The 17448-nt window shown below is 40.8% G+C and overlaps 1 protein-coding gene across 2 annotated transcripts in view; it reads left to right on the top strand.

Annotated features, from left to right (window-relative positions):
• The window catches only part of PKD2L2 (polycystin 2 like 2, transient receptor potential cation channel), a 59193-nt gene that overhangs the window by 9537 nt on the left and 32208 nt on the right, over positions 1-17448 (top strand). For both annotated transcript variants that reach the window (XM_012808777.1, XM_023516052.1), the window contains exon 5: positions 466-687. In XM_012808777.1, the coding sequence (XP_012664231.1) occupies positions 466-687 (222 nt within the window). The remainder of the gene's footprint in view (positions 1-465; positions 688-17448) is intronic.

Here is a 17448-nt window from a genome sequence, read left to right as displayed (position 1 = left end):
AAACTCCTAGGCTTAAGTGATTCTCTTGCTTCATCCTCCCAAGTAGCTGGGACTACAGCCACTGCTACAATACCTGGCTATTTTTAGAGACAGAGTCTTGCTCTGACTCAGGCTGATCTCAAACCTGTGAACTCAGGCAATCTACCTGCCTCATCCTTCCAAATTCTAGGATTACAGGCATGAGCCACCACGCCTGGCTCCAACAGATGGATTTTTGAAAAACTTTCTCAGAGCACCCAACACAGTGTTGCCCACAATAAGCACTAAAAAATAAAAATAATTAAATCTTAATCTCATTAACTTAATCATTACCTCATTGTCTTGCTCCAAAATTACTATAATACTTATGAATTTATTATTACCTTTTTTAAACTACTACTTTTGAACCACAGATTTGTTTAAGTTCTTACAATACTTCTCAGTTGAGCTTTCTCATTTCACCACTCCTCTTTTTATGTCTAACAGATGGAAATACTCTACTTCTAATACAAACTCCCCTTGGCACTGGGGATTTGTTGGTGTTTACCGAAATGGGGGATATATTTTCACTTTATCAAAATCAAAACTTGAAACCAAAAACAAGTTCATTGACCTTCGACTGAACAGCTGGATCACAAGAGGGACAAGAGTTATTTTTATTGATTTTTCCTTATACAATGCTAATGTAAATCTGTTTTGTATCATCAGGTGAGTGACTGCAAACTTCTTTATTAGTATAGTTCGCCTTTGAACCACATGGGTTTGAACTGCATGTATCCACTTAGACATGGATTTTTTTCAATAAATTAAAACATGTTTTGGAGATTTCTGACAATTTTAAAAAGTTCACAAATGATGCAGCCTAGAAATATCAAAAAGTAAGAAAAGGATATGTCACAACTGAATAAAATATATATAGGTAGGAGTCTTTTATCATTTACTACTGTAAAATATACACAAATCTACTTATACACAAAGTTAGAATTTACTAAAACTTATACATTTACAATGACCATACATGGTACCATTTGCAGCCAAAATAAATATAAATAGGTATAAAGGTATAGTATTAAATCATACTGCATAAAATTAACCATAGTCATACTGTACCACTATAATAATTTCCAAAGTACGCCCTGTTGGTATTGTCCTAAGCTTAAATGTTGCATCTATTTAAAATGCCATGTGACACTAATCATTTCCAAGTAAAACAGTTCATCCCTCCAGTAAATTGCATGTTCTAGTAAAAAATGATCTCTCATGGTTCTCATGTATTTTTCATCAAGTTTACTGCATAGTGTTTAAACCAAGTATCCTCAAACTACAGCCCGCAGGCCACATGCAGCCCGCCTAGGACATTTATCCGGCCCACTAGGTGTTTTTGCCGCTACTGCCTGTCTTGCTTAGCAGCCGACTCATCCCGGGGGCCACAGTCCAGCCCTCCAACGGTCTGGGGGACAGTGAACTGGCCCCCTGTTTAAAAAGTTTAAGGACCCCTGGTTTAAACTTTGAATAACACCATGGGACTCTTACAAAGTGTTACTAATATTATTGGAAGTACTTCCAAGAAGCAGAAAAAAATCATGACATTACAAGAAAAAGTTGGGCTTGGCACCTGTGGCTCAAGTGGCTAAGGTGCCAGCCACATACACCTAAGGTGGCAGGTTCGAATCCAGCCCGGGCCCAACAAACAACAATGATGGCTGCAACCAAAAAATAGCTGGGCATTGTGGTGGGCACCTGTAGTCCCAGCTACTTGGGAGGCAGAGGCAGGAGACTCACTTGAGCCCAGGAGTTGGAGGTTGCAGTGAGCTATGATGCCAAGCACTCTACCCAGGGTGACAGCTTGAGGCTCTGTCTCAAGAAAAAAAAAAGAAAGAAAGAAAGAAAAGGTTGAATTGCTTGATATATACTGTGGATTGAGGTCTGTCCACTATTTCAACATAAATGAATCCAGCAAACATAAAGACCATTATTTAAAAAAAAAAAAAAAGGAAAGGAAATTTGTGAAGTTGTCACTGCAGCTATACCAACAGGCACAAAAACCTTGTACTTTTTGCAAAATACCTTTTTATTTTGTATTGAAAATGCAGCTTTTATGTTAGTGCAGGATTGCAGTAAGATAGGCATATCTATAGACTCTAATGTGGTTTGAGAAAAAGAAAAGTCATATGACAACTTAAAGCAAAAGTTGAAGGATCCAAAGTTCAGAGAATTTAATTCCAGCAAAGTTTGGTGTGATAATTTAAGAAAGAGGTCTGGTTTTAAACATGTCAAAGTAACAGGAGAACCAGCTTCTGACATCCAAGAGGCAGCACACAAGTTCCCAGATGTCATTAAGAAAATCATGAAGGAGGCTCAGTGCCTGTAGCTAGAGTGCCAGCCACATACACCAGAGCTGGTGGGTTTGAATCCAGCCCGGGCCTGCCAAACAATAAGAACTAGAACCAAAAATAGCCAGGCATTGTGGTGGGCGCCTGTAGTCCCAGCTACTTAGGAGGCTGAGGCAAGAGAATCACTTAAGCCCAATAGTTTGAGGTTGCTGTGAGCTGGGACAGTACAGCACTCTACCCAGGGAGACATAGTGAGACTCTGTCTCAAAAAAATGAAGAAAGAAAGAAAATCATGAAGGAGAAAGGATACCTGCCTGAACAGGTATTTAATGCAGATCAAAGAACCTATTTGAGGGGTAGGTTGGGAAATGCCACAAAGGACACTTTTATTAGTAAGGAAGAGAGGGGAGCACCAGGATTTAATGCAGTAAAGGATAGGCTAACTCTATTGTTTTGTGCAAATACAACCAAATTTATGATCATGATTGCTTTTATCTATAAAGCTGATAATCCCCAAGCCTTAAAGGGAAAAGATAAACACCACCTTCCAGTTTTTTCTTTGTACAACAAGGAGGCCTGGAAAACAAGAACCCTTTTTTCTCAATTAGTTCCATCAATGCTTTGTCCCTTAAGTCAATTACTTTGCCACTTAAGGGCTGCCTTTAAACATTTTTTTGATAGGAGGCTTCCCACTTGGATCCCCACTTCAGCTGCTAGAGGGTCTATTCCTTCTCTTCAGTTTGTCCTCTTTTGCTTATCGTGCTTATCAATTTTTCTCCCTGTCAATAAACTCTGTCCTGCCGCTTAAATAAATAAATAAACACAAATTTTGTGAGATTAGACAATGACCCTAGCCATCCAGAACCCCAACACCAAAGGAACTGAAGTGATCTACTTCTCCCAAAACACAATGTTTCTAATTCAGCCTCTAGTTCAGGGGGTCGTAAGGACCTTTAATGCTTATTACATATGGTACCTTATGGAAAGGGGTGTCAGAGCTGTAGAAGAGAACCCCACAGAGAGACCATCATGAAAGCCTGGAAGGATTATACTATTGAAGATGCTTGTGTTGTTATAGAAAAAGCCATAAAAGCCATCAACAATAAATTCCTCCTGGAAAAATCCTATGTCCAGGTGTACATGACTTCACAGGACTTATGACAGAACCAATCAAGGAAAGTATGAAAGAAAATGTGGATATGGCAAAAAAGGTGGGGAGGGTGAATGATTTCAAATATGCATCTTGAAGAAATTCAAGACCTAATAGACACCACATCAGAGGAGTTAACACAAAGTGATCTGATCCAGACCAGTGCTCCCAAACCAGTGCCAGATAATGAGAAAGAAAACATAGAAGCAATGCTGGAAAATAAATTGACGTTAGATAATCTGGCAAAGGGTTCTGATTATTCAAGACTGCTTTTGACTTCTGTGACCTGGACTCTTCTGTGACATGGGCATTGAAACCAGAGCAAACAACGAAGAAGAATTGGTACCACATAGAAACATTTTTAGAGAAATGAAAAAGAAAAAAAGGCTTGACACCTGTGGCTCAAGTGGCTAAGGCACCAGCCACATCCACCTGAGCTGGCGAGTTCAAATCCAGCCCGGGCCCACCAAAAAAGGATGGCTGGGACCGAAAAATAGCCGGTGTTGTGGCAGGCACCCATAGCCCCAGCTACTTGGGAAGCACAGGCAGGGGAATCACTTGAGCCCAAGAGTTGGAGGTTGCTGTGAGCTATGATGCCATAGCACTCTACCCAGGGTGACAGCTTGAGGCTCTGTCAAAAAAAAAAAAAGAAAGAAAGGAAAAGAAAAGAAAAGTCAGAAGTTACGATGTATTTCTGTAAAGTTACACTAAGTGTGCCTGCCTCCTATACCGTTTCATTCACCCAGTCTGCTACCTCTGCCACCACCCCCCACAGGAAGACTAACCTCTTCTCTTCTTCCTTCTCAGCCTACTCAATATAAAGGCAATGAGAAAGAAGACTTAAATGATGACCCACTTCTACCTAATGAATAGTAAATATATTTTCTCTTCCTCATGATTTACTTAACATTTTCTTTTCTGTAGCTTACGTCATTATAAGGATTCAGTATATAATACATACACAAAATATGTTAAGTGACTGCCTTATCAGTAAGGTTTCTGGTCAAAAGCAGACTATTGGTAGTTCAGAGTTAGAGGAATCAGAAGTTTCATCTGGATTTTCAACTATGCAGGTTGGCATCCCCAACCCTCGTGTTGATCAAGAATCAAGTCTATTGTCTTGGCGCCTGTGGCTCAACCGGCTAAGGTGCCAGCCACATACACCTAAGGTGGCGGGTTCGAATCCCCAGCCTGGACCCGCCAAACAACAATGACGGCTGCAACCAAAAAATAAAATAGCTGGGCATTGTGGCGGGCGCCTGTGGTCCCAGCTACTTGGGAGGCGGAGGTAGGAGACTCGCTTGAGCCCAGGAGTTGGAGGTTGCTGTGAGCTGTAATGCCACGGCACTCTACCCAGGGGGACAGCTTGAGGCTCTGTCTCAAAAAAAAAAAAAAAGAATCAAGTCTATTTTGAATTTTAAAAGTATCTAATGCCCCCATTAGGTTTTCCAGTTTGTGCATGCTTATGCTGAGCTTAAAATCTTAAGGTTTAAAATAAATATAATGAAGTTCTACTGCCAATAATGAGAAAAACAAAGCAACATCACATTAATTGTTTAATTATTTCAGAATATATTCAGGAACATGGATAATTACATATAATATGTTTGTTTTATATTACTTAAGGATATGTAGTATCATTTCTTGTCATTGTATAGTTGCACAGATCGAACATTTAGTCTTGATGATTTCTTCCTCTTATCAGAATATTAAAATCTGTTGGCTGCCTTTCAGAATGGGCTTCTTTATTAAGTTGTTCATTTTCATCTCAAGAATGAAGAATTTAAATTTCAGTGTGTAATAGTAGTCAGCATCCCAGATATGATTAGAGCTTGTGGTATGTTGCAAAAATGGCTCCAATTCTTCACATCTTTTCCATGTTAGCTTGCAATGGTCCGATGCCCCAGCCCTTGATGCTGGGCTCAACCATGTGACTTGCTTTGGCCAATGGGATGTTGGCTAATATATTCTAAGCCTGTGATTCTCAACCTGTGGGTCACGACAGGTTGCACTCACTTGCTAATATGTTCTAAGCCTGCGATTCTCAACCTGTGGGTCACATGCTTGCACTCACTTGTTAGACCCAGGAGAAGGATAAAAGACATGTAAAGCTGAGCCAATGCAAAGACACATGGCTGAGTCCAGCCAAAAGGCAGATATATTAGCAAGTCTGAGATTAGTCAAGCCCAGACGGATCAACTGAATACTGCAAACATATAAGAAATATTCACTGTGAGCCAGAGCACTTGAGGATGGTTTGTTATCCAGCAAAAGGTAATTGATACCAGGCTTAACTTGAGTCTCAACTCTGTACTCCAAATCAGGAAGCTTCTGGTTGTAACAGAACCCTAATTTAAATTGGCTTAAATGATAAAGAAATGTATTTCTGTCACATAGTAGGAATTCCAGAGAGGGGGAAAGACCCTTTTGCAGTAAATTCAGGCTCAAGCTCCATTTCTTTAAGATGGCTTCAGTTTTGCCCTCCATTATGTCAGGTTTATCTTAAGCTTCCCAAAATGATTGTGTATTAGCAGCAACTGTGGTTGTTGATATCCTGCCCAATAGGATTCTTTTTACCCCCTGCATAGAAAAGAACCAATGCATTGAGATAGCAGTGGTGCAGCAGAGAAAGAATATAATTTGGCAGGTGAACACAAAGATGGGAGAAATTTCTCAAGTTCACCTACCTGAGCTCTAGACTGGGGATTTTGAGAGGAATTTGGCCAGCAGGGCACTAGGTTATCGGCATGGTTGATTGGTTGGATCAGGGGTAAAATCATAGGGATGTAGAAACTACATTTTTGCACTAAGTCAGTTCCCCAGTGAGGACCAGAGGACAAACTGAATCAATTCCATGGTATGGGTCATTGATCCAGTCATTGTACCAGTGGGCCCTTAAGAATGCAGTGTCTGAAAAACAACTTAAAATGTAGTCTTAGATTTCACAGTAGAGGTATTATCTGTAGAATCCACTAAGGGAAGTTATAAATCTTGTGTCCAAACTCCTAGGTAGTAAGCAATTGTAGGGAAGCTGGTTGGGGGTAGAAACTGGTTAATTCTTAACTACCTATACTATGCAAAGCCTAGACCTCTAGCAATGCTTTAACCCCTTGATTTTTTATAGGGACAATTTCAACCTGCCTACTCTGTACCATACTAATTGACTTATACCAAGGTTCTAGAATCAAATGCTGGCAAAGGAAATAAGATTGCCTTGTATTATTTACAGGTCCTAATGCCTCCTAATTGAACTATAAAGTTTTTTGGGTTTGTTTTTGTTTTGAGACAGCGTCTCAGTCTGTCACCCTAGGTAGAATGCTATGCTGTCATAGCTCACAGCAACCTCAAACTCTTGGGCTCAAACAATCCTCTTGCCTCAGCCCCCCAAGTAGCTGAGACTACAGACATGTACCACCAAGCCCAGCTAGTTTTTCTTATTTTTAGTAGAGATGGGGTCTTGCTCTTGCTCAGGCTGGTCTTGAACTCCTGAGATTAAGCAATCTACCTGCTTTAGCCTACCAGAGTGTTAGGATTACAGGCGTGAGCCACTGCACCTGGCCTGGTGCTAAAGTTTTAATAATACATTGTGTAGGGTCACATTTACCAACTAAAAAAGTATATAAATTTGGAGGACCATATGTATCTTCCATTTTGTTTATTTATTTTTTATTGAGACAGAGTCTTACTTTGTTGCCCTCTGTAGAGTATTGTGGCATCACAGCTCAGAGCAACCTCAGACTCTTGGACTCAGGCAATTCTCTTGCTTCAGCCTCCCTAGTAGCTGGGACTACAGGCGCCTGCCACAGTGCCCACTGTTTTTTTGTTGTTGTGTAGTAGGTGTGGGCCAGGTTCGAACCCACCAGCCCTGGTACATGTGGCTGGCGCCCTAACCACTGAGCTATGGTATTTAGATTATCCTTCAGCAGTGAGTATTGTTGGCCACTGTTTCATAGCTACATCAGATTACATTTGTAATAATACGGACATAGCCCTTATTAGGTTAGAATACATTCTCATTCCCATCTTTAGGAGTGTGTTTTTATGGTTCGTCTGTTTTCTTCTAACCATTTAATGAGTCCGGCATCATCCTTTTTCCCACCCCTTTCCTCCTTGGAATAGTATTCCCGTTAGCTGTCAAAAAGTGGAATAAAAGCATCTGCAAGCAGAAGGGCTACCACAGAAAAATAGAAAATGGTGACAGCACTGAGTTAGGGTAAGGGGCCAAATTTAAAGCAGTTCAGTGGTGCACATGTAGCTCTGGAGATGACCAGGTGTGCTGTGACAGAGATCCAAGGTTATCTGCTGGAGGCCTTGTAAAAGGTGGGAGTGCTGTCTGGTGGAAATCTTCTGTAACCTGGAAAGAATGTTTTAACAAAAACAGAAAAGCAAGGAGACTTCTCTTCTTTATTTAATGATATCTAGACCCACCAGAGCCAGAGAAAGACTAACAAGTCCTATTTCAGTCTTCACTTAATGGGTGTTTATACCCATGGGTAGAGAAGGACTAACAATTCCTTCCATGTGGCTTATTTTTGAAAGGGAAGTTTTCTCTAAGGAACACTTCTCTTTTAGAATTTCAGCGTGTCCTAATAGTCTATTTAGCCCAGTTTTGATTCCTCCAAGGAGATCTGGTTTCAATCTTTGGTTTTTTGTTGTTTTTTTGTTTTTTTGTTTTTTTGTTTTTGAGAGAGAGAGTCTCAAGCTGTTGCCCTAAGTAGAGTGTCTTGGCATTACAGCTCACAGCAACCTCCAACTCTTGGACTTAGGCGATTCTCTTGCCTCAGCCTCCCAAGTAACTGGGACTACAGGCACTCGCCACAACACCTGGCTATTTTTTTTTTTTTTTTTTTGGTTGTAGTTGTCATTGTTATTTGGCGGGCCCAGGCTGGATTCAAACCGGCCAGCTCTGGTATATATGGCTAATGCCCTAGCCACTTGAGCTACAGGTGCTGAGCCATAGTTTTCATCTTTTGGATGACCAATTTGGCATATCCACCAGGAATGTGTTACCATTGTATGCTAAGGAATCAGTGCAGTTCAATAAATGGGGTCAACCTACAGCTGCTATCCAGCTTGGTAGTTGGTGTCCCAAACTACTGTCAGATGGGTGGAAGTTAGTCCTAAATGTGCTCTTTTTTGGGTGTTTCATAAGACTTCCCAGAAGCAGAAGGATGTCTTAGGGTGGAATTTATACTGATTCCATAAAAAATTCATTAATAGCAGTGTTGGTGTGGTTGTGCTGGATAAGAGCATCTAGCCTGTGACACTGTAAAATACAGAGGGTGCCCAAAAAAAAGTATACACATTTTAAGAAAGGAAAACTATTAAAAGTGTACTCAGGTCATGTTTGATTTCTACAATTACAATAGGTGCTCAAACATGACTTGTTTTCCTCTTTTATTATTGGTAGATACTGAGAATTACAATTTTAATTCAGCTTTTTCTTTTCTTAAAATGTGGATACATTTTTTGGCACCCTCTGTATATATTAAATATTTGATCTTTGTCTCCTTTTCTAGGCATCTTCAAAGTGCTATCTTTTTGTACGCTAATCTTGACTGGTTTGCATACAGTTGAGGCTGGTCATAGGAAAAACAAAGGCATGGTTAGAGGGTTGGGACTTTCAGCCCCACTGCCCAACCTCCATGGAGGGAAGTGGAGTTGAAGGTCAAGTTGGTCAATGACCAATGGTTTAATCAATCATACCTATTTAAGGAAGTCTCCACAAAACCCCAAAAGGACTGAATTCAGAGAGCTAAACACACAGAGGTTTTTAGAGCTTGGCACACCCTGGGAGGCAGGGAAGCTCCACTTCTCTTCCCCCATAGCTCACCTTACACCTCCCTTCATTGTTATCCTTTGTAATAGCCTTTATAATAAACCACTAAATGTGTTTCCCTGAGTTCTGTGAACTCCAGCAAATTAACTGAACCCAAGGAGAGGGGCTTGGACACCCTAATTTGAAGCCAGTAAGTCAGATGTTCTGAGGCCTGAAATTGCAACTAATGTCTGAAGGTGGGGCAGTATTGGGGGGTCCTCACACTGTGGGATATGACACTATCTACTTATATGTCACTATCTGCAGAAGATAGTATCAAAATTGAACTAGAGGACACCCAGCTGATGTCTGCCGCTTGGTGTCTGGGGAAAAACCCCACATTTGATCACAGAAGTATTCTTCAGTGTTGATGATTGTTGTTGGTGTGGAATTTAGAGGAAAAAACAGAGTGTGTTTGTCCCTAAACACAGCCACAAGCACAGGACTGGTGGTCATTTGGGCAGGTTATACTATCATAGTTTACCCAGGAGGCAACTAGCTTTCTTCCATCATATCCAGCCAATTGCCTGAGCTCTTCATCACCAATACTGATTGTTATACAATGTCCTATCAGATTAAATCCCCTTAATAATTGGCCTGAGGCATCATTAGATAAATAATCCCATAGAGTATTATATTTGGTGAGAGTGTTATAATAGAAGTACCCTGAAAGGACACCCTGGGCAATGTTTAAAATGGAGCTGTTCTATTCAGTAGCCTTTATTTCATCCCCATCTATGTCATGTCAGATAATGTGGGCTCCACCTGCAGGAAAATTGGTGAGATTTGTGGGAAACCAGGAGAAATTTTGTGGTTTGAGAAGAAAAAGAGTATGAGGTAGACAAACAGAGGAGATTGTGAGAATGAGAATGACTAAATAAACATTTTTCTAATTTTAACAAGGGAATTCATAACCATACCCATTTAGAAAGATATTCCAAGGGAGATTCCATAGATCCCAAACAACCTTTTGGAGAACTTAGTTAAAACATTCAGGGTTTTCAACAATATATTCATAAAATTAAAGTAAATAAAGGTAAAATAAAGAGTAAAATTGAGAGTTATTTTAGGGTTCATGAACACTTTCCTGGTCTAATGTTTCTGGACATCTTCTCTGAAGGATTATCTACATTGGCTGTTGCTTTGGAGGCTGAGAATTTGGTGTCTTTTGAAGTGGAAGACATGTATGGGAGACCAACTCAGAAGTCCAGGCGTGGTCAGGAATGTGGTCAGATACTCGTTTTAGGTGTCAAACATGAATCCAAGAGGTAGCTCCTTTTAATTTTGTAGCACGCAAGTTAGTTAAAAGTACCTGGTAATGTTCTTTCCAATGGGGTTGCAGAAAGTCTTTTAGTTGATGTCTTTTCCAGTATGCAAAGTCATATAGTTGTAACATAGGGTCCTAGAAGTCTTTGGCATTCAGGAGCTCACAGAGGAAAGAATATGTTACCAACTTTGTATCATTTGTTAGGATTTTAAGGAGTCATTGACAGTAATGTAACCTTTCTCCAAGTAAGGCCATTGAAATAAACCTTCACCTATTATCACAGTCCTTCCTGTGATAAGCAGTATTTTCCAAAAAGAGTGGATCTAAGATTAAGCAAAACCAGTGAAAGAGTTTTTGGCCGAGAGGTTAAAAGCCCCCATTAGTTTAGCTAACTGAGTTTTGATTGTGCTAATCTGAATAATTGGTAAGGATAGGCACGATGTAAATGTATTATGAGCCAGATTTTGCAAATGAATTGAATGATTTGTTCAGTAAAATGAGTCCCACAATCACCAGGCAGTTCAGAAAGATACTTTCCAATAATATTTTGCCTACTGTTAAGATAGTTGTCCTCTGACAAGGAAATGCTTCTACCTGATGAGAAAACATGCAGAAAAAGACCAACACATATTTATAATTTTGAGATGGTGGCATTTGGATGAAATCCAATTGCCATACCTTAAATGGGCCTGCTGGCAAGAAAAAAATCACCTTCAAAGTCATGTAAAGGCTTATAGGGTTATATCTTGGGAATATAGTACATTAAGATTATACCTTTTAGGCTAGTTTTGGGGATGGTTTCCAAAAATACTATTTTCTCCATGGTATCATTTTTCTCAGTGACTACTGAGTCATTTCATGAGTACACTGGAGAAGGCAAAATTGTGGAACTATGAATTAGGACTTACCCACAGTTCTTTATTTGGGTCACCTGAAGCTCTCTTTTGTTGCCATATCTGTTTTTCTTGGGGAGTTGATGCCTGTAGGTATTGTATAATAAGAGAATGTCAGGAGGGTATTAGCAGGATGGAGGGTGCAGTCTCATGTCAGACAGGCCATGCAGCATTCTTTGCCACAGTATCAGCTAGATCAGCGGTTCTCAACCTGTGGGTCCTCACCCCTTTTGACCGTATTAAAGGTTTGCAGCATTAGGAAGGTTGAGAACTACTGAGCTAGATTATTTCTTTTTGCTTCTACATTATTAGATTTTGAGTGCTCAAGGATTTTTATGACTGCAAATTGTTTTAGCACCTGAATTGCTTCTAATAATTCTGAGACGTGTTGCCCATTTTGCTATAAGGTGAGAAATCCCCTTCATTTCTATTGCATGCCACAATCCTGGGCTATTCCAAAAGCATATTGACTATCAGTATATAGTCAATTCCCTTTAGCCTATTAGCAAGCTCTAGTTAATGCTATTATCTCAACCATTTGGGCTGGCTTTAATCCTTGGAGTTGGGCACATTCAATCATGTCTACTGTGGAAGTGGTGGCATATCCTTCCTGATAATGTCCCTGATCATCCCTGAATAAGACCCATCCATGAATCAAATGAATTCAGCATTCTCAATGGGAGTTTCCTGAAAATCTTCCTTAGAGGAGAGTAAAACATCAGTTAGTAGGCTACAGTCAGGTTCTTTCTATTGTTTGTCTGGAAGACAAAGTAGGGTAGAAGGTTAAGAGTGTTCCAGTGTGTTAGTGTGATGTTAGGGAAAGAAAGCAGGTTGTACTGTTACAACTACTATGTAAGTTGACCACTCAAGGGACTTGTCAACATAAAGAGGTGATCAACTAAGGAACTTACATTGAGTACATGTGGTGCATATCAGGTCTATGAAAGTTAGGTCAATGGGGCCAGGTGGTGGTGGTACATGCTTGTAATCCTAGCACTGGGAGCCAAGGCAGGAGGATTGCTTGAGCTTAGGAGTTCAACACCAACCTGGGTGAGAGCGAAACCCCATCTCTACTTTAAAAAATAGAAGAATTAGCCGGGTCTTGTGGTGGCCACCTATAGACCCAGCTACTTGGGAGGGGATCATGTGAACCCAGGAATTTGGGGCTGCTGTAAGTGAGGCTATTGCCATGACACTCTGGCCTGTGCAACAAAGTGATACTCTGCCTCAATTAAAAAAAGGAAAAAGGAAAAAAAATTAGGTCAACTTAAAGAGTAATCAATGTAGGAGGGGGTCAACTGTGGAGGTTCTACTGTATTTCATGCACAAAGAGGAAAAAGGAGAAGTTATACTTTGAATGACCTAAGGCAGTCACTTGGTAAGAGCTTGTTTTAAATTTTCTTTCTTTTTTTTTTGAGACAGAGTCTCACTTTCTTGTCCCCGGTAAAGTGCTATAGCATCATAGCTCACAGTAACCTCAAACTCTTGGGCTCAAGTGATTCTCTTGCCTCAGCCTCCCAAGCAGCTGGGACTATAGGCAGCTGGCTATTTTAGAGACCAGGTCTCGCTCTTGCTCAGGCTGGTCTCAAAACTCATGAACTCAAGTGATCCACCTGCCTTGGCCTCTCAGAGTGCTGGGATTACAGGCATGGGCCCCCATGCCCAGCCCCTTGTTTTAAATTTTCTATATGTTGTTTTTCTCCTCTTTCCCAGCAGATTGGGTTGGGTTGGATTTGTTTCAGTCTCTTATATAAAGGTTGAGCCATTAATGAATAATTTGGAATCCAACTTCTGCCATAGTCTGTTAGTCCCAGGAATTCTCTTCACTGCCTTATGATTTTTGATAGAGGAAAAGTATAATGGAAGAGATTCTCTCAAGATTTATTAGCCCTTTGGAGGAAATTATGTTTCATAAGTACTTAATTTGAGAAAGACAGAATTATAATTCATTTTTGAATGAATATATTGTATCCTTTGGAAACAACAGTTGTAACAAGTGGATATTGTCTTCTCTACATTTCATCAAAAATGAACATTAATGAATCATCCGTTTATTGAATTTAGGTGGACCTATTTGGAAATTGAGCATCATCTAAGTCTGCCTTTAATATTTAGGAAAAATAAATAAGACTCTTACAGTAATCTTGGGACAAGACTGTCCACATGTAGTAGCAGTCTTCTCAAATCAAAGTGAAAAGATGTTGACTACCTTGTTCTATAGGTATGCTGAAAAATGGCACTACACAAATCAATAACACAGAAGTGGCTGGCAGTAGTAGGAATATTAGACAATAAAGTGTGAGAGTTAGGAACTATAGGATGTCTGAGAATTACTATTTTATTTATGGCTCTTAGATCTTTTATTTTTATTTTTATTTTTTAGAGATGGAGATCTCAGTCTGACATCTGGGCCGGTGTACAGTGGTATGATCATAGTTCATTGTAACTTTATTTATTTATTTTGTAGAGACAGAGTCTCACTTTATCACCCTCAGTAGAGTGCAGTAGCGTCACGGCTCACAGCAACTGCCAGCTCTTGGCTTAGGTGATTCTCTTGCCTCGGCCCCCGAGTAGCTGGGACTACAGGCGCCCACCACAATGCCCAGCTATTTTTTTGTTGCAGTTTGGCCAGGGCCGGGTTTGAACCCACCACCCTCAGTGTATGGGGCTGGTGCCCTACTCACTGAGCCACAGGTGCCGCCCAAAACCCCTACTTTTTGAACTTTTTTTCTTTTACTCTAAGGGGAAGAGTTTGTTTGTTTGTCTTTTTGTTTTGATTTTTGAGACAGAGTCTCACTTTACCACCCTCTGGAGAGTGCTCTGGCATCATAGCTCACCACAACCCCAAACTCCTGGGCTCAAGCAATCCTCTTGCCTCAATGTTTCTATTTTTAGTAGAGACTGTGTCTCGCCTTGCTCAGGCAGGCCTGGAATTCCTGAGCTCAGGCAATCTGCTCACCTCAGCCTCCTGGAGTGCTAAGATTATAGGCATGAACCACCATACCCAGCCAGGTAAAGAGTTTTTAGTCAAAGTAGGGCTGAGGACTAATAATGTAGCACTGGTGTCTACAAAGGCTCTAATATCTTCTCCACTTGAATTTCCCATAGTTCTCCTAAAATGCCCTGCCATTTGGCAATTTATTGCAAATTATTTCTTCCTTGGCTTGTTGGAATCTCTAAAGGAAATGAAACCTTTGTGGGCTTCCAACTTGATTACTAAATTTTTTGTTGTTGTAAATTCATAATTTTAGAAGTTGTTTCCTTTTCTTTCTTGAGAACCATCTGTGACAGCTTGGCGTCTGTGGCACAAGCAGCTAAGGCGCCAGCCACATACACCTAAGGTGGCGGGTTCAAATCCAGCCCAGGCTGGCCAAAACAACAATGACGGCTGCAACCAAAAAATAGCCGGGCATTGTGGCAGGCACCTGTGGTCCCAGCTACTTGGGAGGCGGAGGCAGGAGATGCACATTAGCCCAGGAGTTGGAGGTTGCTGTGAGCTGTGATGCCACCACACTCTACCCAGGGGGATAGCTTGAGGCTCTGTCTCAAAAAAAAAAGAATCATCTGTGACAATTGGTCAGCTAGGACAACTAGGTGATTGGTGGGCAGAGAAGACCAAACTATGTGATTTCTTTTTATTAAGGTTACTAATTCATCATCTAGGCCTTGAATAAATCCAGAACCTAGTAAATTGTCACTCTTACCATTTTCAAAGGTTTCAGGAGGTATCCCTGAATGTTGTTTGATACGAAAATCAGATACTGTTTTCATTTGGGCCTAGTTTTGCCCAATCTATAATTTTAAAAAACATCTGTGGGAAAGTCTTACAAGGATGGTTCCAGCTGCTTCTACCTTCTGCGTCTACTTTTTCAAAATTATCTAAGAGTCTTTTTCATCCCGCTAGTCTGAACCATTCTTCAACTCTGCTTCCCAAACAAAGTAATTAGATTAACTGACATAAGTCTGAGAATCCTGGATTATAAATTTTAAATGTGACTTGATATTTTTTAGCAAACCTGATGAGTCTTTTTTTTTTTTTGGAGACAGAGTCTCTTTTTATCACCCTTGGTAGAATGCTGTGGCGTCACAGGTCACAGTAACCTGCAGCTCTTGGGCTTAGGTGAGTCTCTTGCCTCAGCCTCCTGAGTAGCTGGGGCTACAGGTACCTACCGCAATGTCTGGCTATTTTTTTGTTGCAGTTTGGCCAGGGCTGAGTTCGAACCCGCCACCCTTGGTATATAGGGCTGGTGCCCTACTCACTTAGCCACAGGCACCGCAAACCTGATGAGTATTGAGTGGAGGGTCAGAGAATCCAGAAATTAGGGTTCTTAATTCAATTTTGGTCCATGGAGTACACACTATGTTACGTTTCCCTCTCCTGGTGGATTTCATTTTAAAAGGGGCGATCATTTTTTCTTTTTCTTCCTTAATGTTTTCTGGCCTTTTCTTGGTCTGAGGTGAAGGAATAGGGGAAGGAGGAGGAGGTAAAATAAAATTATTCAGACAAGGAAGGTCAGAAAGCAGCATAGGCAGTTTGAGGAGCAGTAGGAGAGGTAGTTTCTGACACATTTTTGACCTCAGAAGCATCTTCTGTCAGTTTAATTTTGAAACTGTCTTGAATATTTTCTTAGTCGCTTCCTGGAGGAAGTCACATCTTTTGGATAATTTTAGATACCAACCCAAATACAACTCCCACTAATTTTCCTTGATTCACCAGCCTAATTTTCTAATTTAGGGAACAAGAAAACTAAGTTAGGAATGTAAAACATTTTTTTTCAAGCTGAAGTTTATTTAAAATGTCAAAGAAATGGTTCTTGAAAATGCTGGAGAATAAAGCAAAAGGATACAGTGCTCTCTTCCTACAAGTTAGCTAGCCTGTCCAAGAACAGGGTGACATAGAGTACAATGCTGGTGGAATTCCACAGTAATTTAGTGGTGCAAGATTATCTGTGCCTGGAGTATGAAGAGATTCTTGGTATGTGATGCTTAGTTCTGGGTTTTCACCTTCACTGTGTGTGCATGAACAAGAGCCAGCCACTGCTCCTGGTCATAGCCAAAGCCCTTGGGCCCAAAGTTCTTAGCATAGCATCCTTTACAATAGATTTCACCTTCTTTTCAGTCAAAGTTGTCAATTCAAGACTCTTCCCACATTTCCATTTTGGAAACCACCAGCCCAAGTCATTCTTGGTATAATCGACCCATTTACACAAGTACTTACAAGTAGAGGTGACATAATTATCAAACATGAAACCAACCAGGGTGCTACACTGGGGTCATTCTCTGTTTTCCTCATTTTTAGAGAATCTGTCCTGTTCCCCCAGCTTTTCTTTAAGGAGTTATGGAGCTATAGTCCAGGGTTTAGGGTACTGGATTAGTATGCTGATTTGGGGCCAGACTCCACAGTAGTTCACTAAGCCATCTTTTCTTTACATGTCTCAGTTTCTCTCTTCAGGGTCTATTGCCTACAAGAGGACTCAAAACACTGAGTGATCAGCTCTTAACATACATTTCCCAGATGCGCCTCCTTTTAATTAACTCCAGTGGGATTCCCTGCAGGGCTACTGGGCATTGTGGAAAAAGTGGGAAAATCGCCCCCTGCACACGTACTCTTCCACTAGGCTCTCGATCATCCAGGAGCACCTTTTAGCTGGGAGAAGCAAAATGCCCTTTCTCTTTGGAGCTAAGAAACTCAGTCTCTCATCTGTTTATGAAAGGACAGTTGGGGGTTCTCATGCAAATGCACAAATGAACCAGGTGAAATTATTATTCAGGATGAAAAGGCAATGCAGAAGTCTTATTAAGAATGCACCTCAGCTTGGTTCCTGTGGCTCAAGTGGCTAAGGTGCCAGCCACATACACCTAAGGTGGCAGGTTTGAATCCAGCCCAGGCCCGCCAAACAACAATGACCACTGCAACCAAAAAATAGCCAGGTGTTGTGGTGGGCACCTATAGTCCCAGCTACTTGGGAGGCGGAGGCAGGAGACTTGCTTGAGCCCAGGAGTTGGAG

This window comes from Otolemur garnettii, unplaced genomic scaffold, assembly GCF_000181295.1.
Source record: "Otolemur garnettii isolate 467f Iridium unplaced genomic scaffold, OtoGar3 scaffold00003, whole genome shotgun sequence".
Lineage (NCBI taxonomy): Eukaryota > Metazoa > Chordata > Mammalia > Primates > Galagidae > Otolemur > Otolemur garnettii.
The sequence above is the reverse complement of the archived record's forward strand: the minus strand, read 5'-3'. Positions and strand labels throughout refer to the sequence as shown.